We start from the raw sequence: 10,885 nt of genomic DNA, 5'->3' as shown, positions 1-10,885 counted from the left end.
TAGATTTTTATCTCTAGAAAGTAAGAAAATTGATCCATTGAGTAATTAGCAAAACTATAGTCTCTTTCCCAGTTTATAAATAACAAGACAAAATAACCATAAGCCAGAACTTTAAAGTATCCCATGTTAAGGCTAGACATATTGTATTTTCAGAAAATGCATGTTTTCTACATTAAGAAAAATCCTTAAAACTAAAGTTTTTAATTACATGAGGCAAATTACATATCTTGTTGACAACTCTATTCCATTAATAATGTATAGCTAAGAGACATTAAATATATATCCACTTAATTTGGAAAGGGTTCTCCCTCTTATTTCATCTAGCTCTTATTTTATAGGTCTGAGCTGTTAACTTTTACCAGAGGCCTTCCCCAAATCCAGATTATATGCCCTTGTCACATACTACTGATGGCACCTTCTACTTCCGCTAACAAAGCATTTAAATACACTGTATTGTAACTGTCTAGCAGTGACTGGCACAAGTAGGTGCTCCAATATTTGTTGAGTGGAGAGGTCAAAAGTAAAATTGTCAGAATAGTCTCAAAGTGGTAGAGAAGTCAACGCTCCAGAGTAGGCTATAAATAAGGGGTGGTGGTGGGGCAGAGGCAGGACGGTCACGGATGAGTACATTCCTTTGTGAAGGAGAAAGGCTTTGCAAAGGCTTCTCAAAGTAGTAAGACCCCCAACAGGACAGTAAGACTGACTGTATGCTGTGACTCACACTGATCATTCACTTTTGTAATGACATATACGATGGTTTAAAAATTAGATGAGTCAATTTAAGAAAAAGGGTACATATTTTATTTTACTTAAAAGAAAGATTCACATCACTCAAGGGTCACTTAAAGCAACATAAATAAATAAATAGATAGATAGATAAATCGCAAACTGGATAAATCTCACCTGTCATGGGGTCAAAGAGCTGATTAGCTTCTAAGTCTGTGAAAGTACTACTACAGACAGGACATTTGAAGGAAGCCCGGTTGGTGGAATCTCTCTCATCGGTCTCAATCCTCCTTCTCATGTGATCCAATTTATATTTTACCACATTAACAAGAGTACGATAATTGATAAAATAGTAGTTATGGCGAGTGGTTTTCCCATCTGCAGCAGTCTCTACCCTCATTCTGCATTTGATAAACTTGTCTCCCTTTAAATTATTCAAAACTGATCTAAGTTGCTTCCGATCAAACTTGAGCAGCTCCAGCATATCCTCTTCTTTCACACAGGGGTTCCGGATCAAGATGTCCAAGGCCAAGGCATGCTCAATGCCATAAAATCCCCGGATCACATACTTGGCTAACCTCTTCAATGCTGCGGGAACCTCCGTGAGGACATCTGGGTCTGCCATCTTTAGCAGCAAATTCCAACTTTAAATATACTGAATTCAGAAAAAAAGAGAAAATCAGCCAGGCATAAGGACATGGTAATCATTTTAAATCTAAAATAATCAACCCGTTACTGGTAGCTGATAGCTACCACTATTCTTGGAGTGCCACAAAGGTACTCAAACATTGTTTTAAAAGACTTCTAATAATACCTAAGCATTTAAGAGAACAAAATGTTCCAGAGTACACAACAGATTACACCTAAAAAGCTTGACACATTTCTTACATAGTTACTTTCATAATCTATGGTGTGTTTGATTCTAAAAGGTGACTTCTTATTTAAAAAATGATATATTATGTCAAGTCCACTTTCAGAAAAGCAACAAATAGCTAAATGGTCACTATTCTTAATGATACAGATCTTTGGGAATGCTGAAACTGAGAAATCTAGCAGTCGGAATATCCGTAAAGTGTTTTGTTTTCTTGAGTAAAATTTTTCTAACAAAATTCTAGGATGTTTTACATAGTCGTGCTTTCACAATAAAAATCACGACAAACCAATAAACACATTAAGTAATCACCAGTTGGCATATCTGACAAATTCATTAACTGTTGTATTAACAAATCTGAAAGAAATTTAGATTAGATCCAGACAGCTTTACAAACCTTGAAAAGTTAAATCTAGCAATTAAGTAAAGACCATTTAATCCTTAAAAAGGAAGGAAGGGGAGGAGGAAAAGCAAGGGAGGACAGCCCAAGATATCCTTAAATATTGGATCCCTTACAGGACAAAGCAAAAGCCATGCCATGGCCCAGAAAGCTGTCTTCTCAAAGCTCATACTGGCATGTGGTTTAGTTAAAAAACCTGGGCCTTGGAATTCAGAGTAAGACTATGTTTTGGTAGCTGTGTGCTCCTGCACAGATCCCTTATTTAAAACAACAAGCCACATTTTACTCTCTGAGAAATAAGGATAGTATCAACCACCTCAATTGGATTGTTGTGATTAATAAACGAGAACGTAATTAAAGGGTTTAGAAAGCTGTCGTTTACAAGGACAGCTTTTATATTGATTTAATATGTTCCCAACTAAGAATGGCTAGGCTATCCATGCAGACTACATCAAGTTAAATTTCCCTATTTCATGGGGAAATTTTTAACAGACATCACATTGAACTATTTCCACGGGAAATCATATTATTATTAATAGTAGTTTCAACTGATCCTTTTATTTGAAATCAGTGGTTACCAATCCTATCAGATTTAATGCTTCTTTTTATAAGAAATATTTTGATATCCACAGTACTATACTATAAAGAAATTCCTAAATAACCAACCTACATACATATTTTGGGGAAAAAATATAAAGCCCTACCTATAATAAAAGGAAAGTAAAAGGAAGTCAGTTACAATAAAATATATACTTTAGATTGTAAATACTTGGGCATGATTACACAAAAGATACAACAAAGTAGCACCTAGATCCAAACCTATGGTCCTAGAGCTTTCCCATCACCCCAGGGCTTAAGGATGCCAGGCAAGTGCCTGGGTTCAACACCAAAGTAGTACCACAGCATACTACCGGATACACTTGCTCTCCTTTCCAATTTGGTCTATACATTGTACTTGAACCCAGTTTTGGATTTTGTTTTATATGCTCAAAAGTTAGCAGAACACAACCTATAGCTTCAGAAACCATTCAACAGACCAAAGAATGGTAGACAAATGTCAGCATAACCTATTTTTCCAGTATAATTTCCTACTATTGTATTCTCCTCCCTCACAACCCCTACCTTATATACTCTATACACTCTTTGCTCCAGATTAATAGTTCTCAACCCTGGGTATAAAGCAGAATCATCTATGGAGAATCTTCAGAATATCAACCCTGGGCCCCATTCCGGTTTTGTTTCAGCTGGTCTGGCAGGGCCAAATCAGGCATCACACTAATTTTAGAAGCTCTTTAGGTGACGCCAATATACAGCAAAAGTCCCTGACCACTGCTCCAAACTGGGTCCTTGGCTACTGCATATCCTGCCAGTGCCCATCTGCATGGAGAGGTCCCGGTGCCACTTACCACTCAGCCTATTTCTTTTGCCCAAAACATCTTAGGAAGCCCTGAAGATTAGAGCAAGGGAGTGACGTGAGGACTCTGTAATCCAACAGTTCTGGGTTTTGAATCCCAGTTCCACTATTTCTTAGCCAGTGATCCCAGGAAATTCTCAGCCTCAGTTTCTTCACATATAAAAAGCAATTAACAGTGTCTTACTCATACAGTTGATGTATGGACTGAATGAGATAATTCATGCAAAGTTCTCTGGCATAAGAGTTCAATTAAGTATTGGCATTCATAATAAGATCTCCTATTTAGAAAAGTGACTCTTACGGCAATATGAGGAACTGAGAGTATGCCAGTGTGGCTGGATATGAGGCTGACACGGTAGACAGAAGGTAGAGAGTGCATTCTTTTCAACTTTGTTTCTCCTGCTTCATGCCTGGTGCCTGGTGGTCCTTAAAAGTTTGTATGATTAGAATACATGTGGCGCTGGGTAAGAAGGTAGGTGAGACTGGGAGATGGACTATGTAGATAAAAAGAAAAAACAAGGGCCCTGAGAAGTTACACTCAGAAGTCTCTGGAGACCAGCCAAGTGAAGGTGGAGGCACTGTGGAAGTATAGAAGCTCTAGTAAAACTTAAGAAAGAGAGCAAAAAATTGCAAGAAAACAGGACGAATGAAACTTATTACAGAAACAAAAGGACTCAACAATATACTGGAAATAGAGTACTACAGTAGGAAAAATCTTAAATAGCTCTTTGTTTTGAGCCAGTGTAACCAAGAAAAGTTCTACTATGAGAAATACTTAACACCTGAACAGAAACAAGTTTGGAAGAAATGAGGCATTCACTTTTAGATACTTGTCTTCGAGGAAATACCATAGGATATTCCTCTGAAGATGCCCAGCAGACAGCTGAACAAATGAAACTGGAGCTCATGAATGAAATCAAGCTGTGCCACCCCGCTCAAAATCTCCACGTTCTGAAATCCTTCCGGACCACTGCCTTCTCTCCTCCACCACTTCCCCTTCCACACTCATGCTGAATCTCCTGCATAACTCAATCTCTGGATTTCTTAAATTGCTAAGGTCAGAGGTCTCAAACTGGTGGCCCACACATATTGTTTCACCCAGAGAATGTACTGAAATTTTCCTGAATTAGCTGCCAACATTTAAATATCTTGACAGTTCACATAAATTTCAACTTCCAGCTTCTCTTAAAAATTGGAAATATCTGAGGAAAAAAGTGAGCCCATGTTCCCACATGGAAACAGTAAGATGAAGCTGAATAGCAGCTGACACTGTTGGGAAGGAGCTTGGCCAGTCTCTGCAGACTTGTGAGTATGTGACTTCTCAGGGCCTTTGTTTCTTCTTTTTATCTACATAGTTCACCAGTCATCTCCCAGCCTTACCTACCTCCCTACCCAGCTGAGACCCACATGTATTCTAATCATACAAACATTGAAAGACTACTGTGCACCAGGCATGGAGCAGGAGAAACAAAGTTGAAAAGAATGCATTCTGCTTTGTCTACCCATGTCAGCCTCATATCCAGCCAACTGGCATACTCTCAATTCCATGAGCCACACATGCTTTCCCTACTTCCACGCCTTTGCACATGCTGTTCCCTCTGCCCAAATCCCCTTCTCCTAATCATCCTTCAAGTCTCAAATGACATTTCCTCATAGAGGCCCTCCCAGATACACCACAGTAGCCTAGAATGATCCCCTCCACATGTTCCTCATAGCTCTTTTCCTTTGTACATTCTCCATGTCTATCTAAGAGCAGGGACTTCATCTTGTTCACCAATGGATTTCCTGCATCTAGGCACAGCTAGGCAAGTACTTCCATAAAACTTTCAATACATTTCCTCGGCACGTGTTTTTCCAACATGGCCCATCTTGTCAAGTTCCCCCCAATTCACTTCCTACACTCTTGCTTTCACGACGGAAAAGGACAAGCTATTGGACTCTCTCTTCCTAAACTTAAAATGCTTTTCAGCAGGAGGTGACTGGGTCAAATTCGCGATGTTAAAATTCAAAGATTATGCTGACTGTAGGGTGGAGAATAACAGGAGAAAAGGAGCGGATGCGGGGAATCCTGTCCAGTATAACACTATTACGGTTCTAGAACTTGAATTCTATACGTGTAACTGAGGGTTTTCAGTTACCATATTTCATGACACTTTCCACGCCTTCTTACATACAGCGGCAGGCTACCGCGAAACCTCCGGACCCAGCTGTCCTCCACGAGCCGCGTTCAGTAATGTTCACTCCTCCCCATTGCCTGCGAGACCCCAAACTCCCTCGGACTCTCCCCGCTGCGTCCAGGGCCACACTCGGCGCAGCCAAGCCCGTCCTACCCGAGGTCGTATACTGGCCGCTCCCGGGTCAATGGTTCTTTGGAGGACCAAGAAGAGGACCAAGGCAAGAAGGTAACTAACGAGGACAGGATAGTTAAGGAGAAGGGAGCGAAAAAGAGGAGAAACCATGAAATGCGACGCCAAGCCAGGGAAGTGGGGACAAGGAACAGGGAACAAGGTTTACCGAAGCGAATCTTCGAATACTCCCACTACAGCTTCCCTCAGCGATTCAACTACCGGCTTAAAAGAATCACGCCACTTGTGCGACAAAGAAAACGCCTTACTCCTGCGACCAGCTTTGGAAACCACCCGCTAGCTTTAACCAGACCAGCCAATCAGTACAGTGAAGCCTTCAATCAAGACAGTCACGCTCCTACCGGCCAATGAAACTGAAGGCCCTGCCCTCCATGCCCAACTCTGATTGGTCTAGAATCCCGAAACAGGCGTTAACCCCAGGAAGGCAGTGGCAAGATGGCTTCCCTGGATCGGGTGAAGGTACTGGTGTTAGGAGATTCAGGTGAGCAGCTTAACCCACCTCTGGGTCTCCCGACACTTTTGAGTTATGCAATAACCCTCCGCCTTCACTGCTTTCCTCCCAATTTTCTGGCTTTTCGGCCTGTGGCCGAAGTACCTCTCAAGGGCTAAAGACTACACTTCCCAGAGGACTTTGCTCCATTTGACGAAGTGGCAGCGTAGCGCGGTAGGGGCTTCCGAACCCCAGCTCTTCCTTTTCGCGGCTTTTTAAGCCCTTCTCCTGGCGACTCCAGCTTAGGGTGTACTGTCGGTTCCTTTGTTTTAAAAAAATAAATGCAGGCATTGAGTATTGTATTGGGCGCGGTGCTAAGGGTACAGAAGTTAGAAGGGCCATAACTTCAAGTGATTTTGTTCATTAAGGAAGTCAAACGTGCACTAAGAAGAATGACGCTGGCAGGCGCTTTGCATGTATTAACTCACTTGATTCTGAGATCAGTTCTATTATCCCATTTTGCAGATGAAAAAAGTGAGACTGAGATGTAAATGATAATCAATTTGAATCCAGAGGCCACGCATTTAGGCACTAAGCTATATTATGCACTGATATACTGGGTGTTGGTCCTGTTTTAATTGGGCTTCTTGATTTTCTTGTTCTCATTTGACCTTACCTGCAAACCTATGTGCTAGATTGTAGGGAATAGACAAATTAAGAGTCACATTCTGAAGCAGCTAGGACTTAATGCTGAGTGCCATTTAATCCTATTGTTAAAATTCTTTTTTTTTTTTTTTTCCGACACCTGGGACATTTGAGAACTGCAGTTCAAGTATGCGTTTTCACCTCTGACCTCACTACTTTTCTCTTTTCCACCATAACCTCCAATCCAGCTCTCCTTAAGAACTTGAATAAATAAATGCTTACCTTGCATTTCATAGATGTGCTCTTCTGGAGTTGACCTTTGAGCATGTGCTATGAGCAATGATAATTGTGCTAGAAATACTTGGAGGTGGAGAGAACATATCCCAAAGAGCTTGAAAACTAACCTAACAGAAACTATATAAAGTTGTGGGGAGAGGAAGGTTAAGAATGTTTTCACATTGCCTTTCACATTACAGAGAGCATTATTTAATATTCCCTTAAGAAAGTTGCCTTATGAAATTCTAGGAACATAATTGCAATTTGTGTGAACTTCATTTCTTCCATCATATAACTCGAAGTGATACTGAAGTCAGTTTAACAAACTCACTCACTTTTAGTGGTGAAGAAAGTACTGGTGGCCTAAAGGGACTTGGCAAGTATCACCAACTAGAATTTAAGACCGGGCTCCAGAACTAACACAGTTCTTCAAGATATACTAAGTAGGTGTTTCCCCTCTTCTATAATTCTCTTTTCTATTGTATCTAACAATCCCTTCATGTTACAAACTATTGAAACTAGTCAATTCATTTTTTTTTTTTCCCCAACAGGCACTGTATTAGGTGCTGGGGTTATAACTGTGGAATCAATGCATTATGTAACAGGGGTAGAATTGGCTACTGCAATAAATGTGGAAAAGTAATCAGGCAATTAGTATGCTTTCTTTTTTCCCATTGTCTTTAGCTGTAAAACAGACACAGCTGTGCTCTACAGAAAAGTGATTGATCTTGTCACACATGCAGTAATGTTAGGCTCTGTGCAAAGTCAATTATTGTCTTTTTATCAGTTTCCTTTTAACAGCGAGTTAAAAGACGAGCAATTTAATATACTTTTTACACTTCATCTGCCTTTGCACTCAAACTTCAAAGTTTATATTTGAATAAAGACCATTTCCCCCTTGAAATTTTGAGGGTTTCACAAATACATAAAGGAGTGACTTGAGATTTAGAGGTTTGTGTTCATATCCTATAAAGATATTTGGTAATTTAGTAAGGAATCCTGAAAATCTCACTAACGTACTCTTTTCTCTTTCTTCTTTGAGAGATTAGAGATGAGCTTAACACATTACCAACAACTATATTTGGAGCTGACATTTAATTGGGCCATTTTTTTCCCCAAACAAATCAAGTGCATTCTTTTGATCTAATTTAGTTCTAAAGGTAAAAACATAGAATTCAATCTCCCAGAAATCTTAAAGAAATGAATAGTTAGCCACTATTCCCTAGTACTTTGAATGTTCTTACTATTTATAGTTGTATCCAGTGTTATCACCCACAGCAGTTAATTCATGGAGAGATATATGGTATTGCTGCATATTACCATGACACAATTAAGCTAAACTAGGGCTTAAGCCTTGCATCAGGCTGGTGACTAAATGCTCAGTTATGGGCCTCCAACATAAACCTACATGCAAACACAATATCAACAATATACCGTAAAGGTTACAGGTAACAGATGCAATGCAGTAAATTCAATGACAAATATAATCTTTAATGTGTGTTTAAAAAAAAGAAAGGGGAAACAGGAAAATGTTTTATTCTATTATATAATTACATGAGATGATTAATATCTTTAATATACAAAGAGATCATATAAATCGATAACATTAAGGTAGGTAAATGGGCACAGCACATCAACAGAGAATTTAGAAGAAAGACAACTGATTTGCAAAGATGATCATAATGTATATCTTTACGAGAAAGTAAAGAAATGCAAACTAAAGCAAGATGCAGACTAAAGCACTTTTTTTCTCTTATCAAATTAACCAGGATGAAAAGCCAATTACATGATACTGTTGAGGTGCAACAGTAGCCATGTATATGAGGTGTAGGCTCATGTGTATGGCTGGTGGCAGTGTAACCAAATGAAAGTTATTTGTCAATATGTATCAGGAACTTTAAATATTTGTTTCCTTTTCGTATTGAGTTTACTTCTGGGGAGGTATACTAAGGAAATAATTGTAATTTTAAATAAAGGTTTAAACAAATAAAAACTTTCCCTAGCATAGTGAAAATATCAAAACACTTTAAATATCTAATCGTGGGAGAATGGTTAAGTAAATTGTTATGTCTACTCTCTGAAGTACTTTGGAGATTAAAACATGTTTATGAAGATTCTATGAAAACATGGGAACTTTTAGTCACTAATAAATACTAATTAAGGCCCTGTTCTGAGTTCTAAAGATAAAAAAGATGAGTAAAACCCAGCCTCAATCCTCAAGGAACTTAAACAGAGTGAATAAAACCTATAAACAAACAAGTGTAATAATGTGTTTTAAGTGCTCTGTAGGAAAATGTATAGGGTACAGTGGAGGCCCAGAGGATGGTGGATAGTATGCTTAGTTCTACCTGTGTGGAGTCAGAAAATATAACTAAAATAATGATGTGTCTTAAAAGATTATTTCACCTGGCCAAGGGGGGGGGGGAGAAAGAGGAGAGGATGGATAAGATATTCTAGAACAAACTATTATAAGCAAAGATTTATGGTTTTTTATTGTTTTTAAGTATACCATGTATATAATCATAATAACCAGCTGCTCATAGAAAAACCCTTCTTATGGAATTAAAAAACCTACATGTTGATAATAGGGGTCATCAGGTGATCTTTTTATACTTTCTAGATTGTAAAAATAACTTTTTATAATAAAAAATAAACATAAGTGATAGGTTCATACACAAGAATGCACACAAAGAGATGACGTAAATTTTTGCTACAATTAGTGATTCATAAAAATTCACCAACTATGCTTGCCATAATGGAATTCCAAAATGCTGTTAAGTGAACAAGTGACTCCACACATGTACAGGGAGAGCTCATTCCCTGATCTCTTCATACAGATCTGTGAATGCTACCCTTCGCATTAATAATTAGATTGCCCTGAGCCCAAAAGAAGGTATAGTGCTGCCTTAAAGTAAAAGGCCATGATGTAGAACAGGGAGTAGAGTCGTTCTTTTTTTCCAAAGAATAAGTCTGGGCCAGACGTTTGGCTGCTTTTTTAAAAAATCACTATGTGGGAGAACTGGAGTGTCTAAATGTGAAATTGTGTAATGGTGAGTCTCTGTCACTGGCAGTGTTCACAATCTGGAAGCCTTTTCTAACAGGGTGCCACGGAAGGGACCTTGGCATTGGTGTGTGGGATAGAGGGATTACCTCTAAGATCTGTTGAGATTCTGCATTTCTAAAATAGACTAAATAGATAAATCATTCAGAAGGAAAGGGATTAGTTAATATGGAATTGTCATAAAACAGTGATTCTCACTCTCTAAGGTGAGTCCTTAGACTAGTAGCATCAGTATCACCTGGGAATGTGTTAGAAGTACCAAATCTTGGGCCCCATGACAGACGTGCTTAATCAGAAAGTCTGAGGTCAGGACCCAGCATTCTGTGTTTTAACACATTCTGCAGGTGATTCTGATGCTAAATTTGAGAGAAACACTGCCCGATACTATCTTCACTTTATTCACTAAAGGTTATATTGTTGGTATGGTGTGAACAGTCACGCTTTATGTATCATTATTCCTTTGTATTCTCAGCCTTACTTTTGCCATAACAGATTTCAGCATGTATGTTATGTGACTAGAGTTCCTATTGTCTTTTACAGGTGTTGGGAAATCATCATTAGTCCATCTTCTATGCCAAAATCAGGTGCTGGGAAATCCATCATGGACTGTGGGCTGCTCAGTGGATGTCAGAGTATGTCTCTTTTATATTTTAGTTTTTTAGTAATCCTACTAAAGATAACTCCTTCAAGGCTGGG

At 38.9% G+C, this 10,885-nt stretch overlaps 2 protein-coding genes across 2 annotated transcripts in view; one reads left to right on the top strand and one right to left on the bottom strand.

The window, feature by feature from the left end:
* Positions 1 to 6,009, bottom strand: part of GTF2E1 (general transcription factor IIE, polypeptide 1, alpha 56kDa) — a 36,601-nt gene extending 30,592 nt beyond the window's left edge. The window contains exons 1-2 of the mRNA XM_012640351.1: positions 5,926 to 6,009; positions 904 to 1,381 (exon numbers count right to left, since the gene is read on the bottom strand). Coding sequence (XP_012495805.1) covers positions 904 to 1,351 — 448 coding nt within the window. The 5' untranslated portion in view covers positions 1,352 to 1,381; positions 5,926 to 6,009. The remainder of the gene's footprint in view (positions 1 to 903; positions 1,382 to 5,925) is intronic.
* A 173-nt stretch (positions 6,010 to 6,182) lies between these two features.
* The window catches only part of RABL3 (RAB, member of RAS oncogene family-like 3), a 45,259-nt gene continuing 40,556 nt past the window's right edge, over positions 6,183 to 10,885 (top strand). Inside the window, exons 1-2 of the mRNA XM_012641731.1 lie at positions 6,183 to 6,258; positions 10,730 to 10,821. Of these exons, the coding sequence (XP_012497185.1) occupies positions 6,213 to 6,258; positions 10,730 to 10,821 (138 nt within the window). The 5' untranslated portion in view covers positions 6,183 to 6,212. The remainder of the gene's footprint in view (positions 6,259 to 10,729; positions 10,822 to 10,885) is intronic.

The sequence above is a fragment of the Propithecus coquereli genome, unplaced genomic scaffold (assembly GCF_000956105.1).
Source record: "Propithecus coquereli isolate 6110/MARCELLA unplaced genomic scaffold, Pcoq_1.0 Scaffold10, whole genome shotgun sequence".
NCBI lineage: Eukaryota > Metazoa > Chordata > Mammalia > Primates > Indriidae > Propithecus > Propithecus coquereli.
The sequence above is the reverse complement of the archived record's forward strand: the minus strand, read 5'-3'. Positions and strand labels throughout refer to the sequence as shown.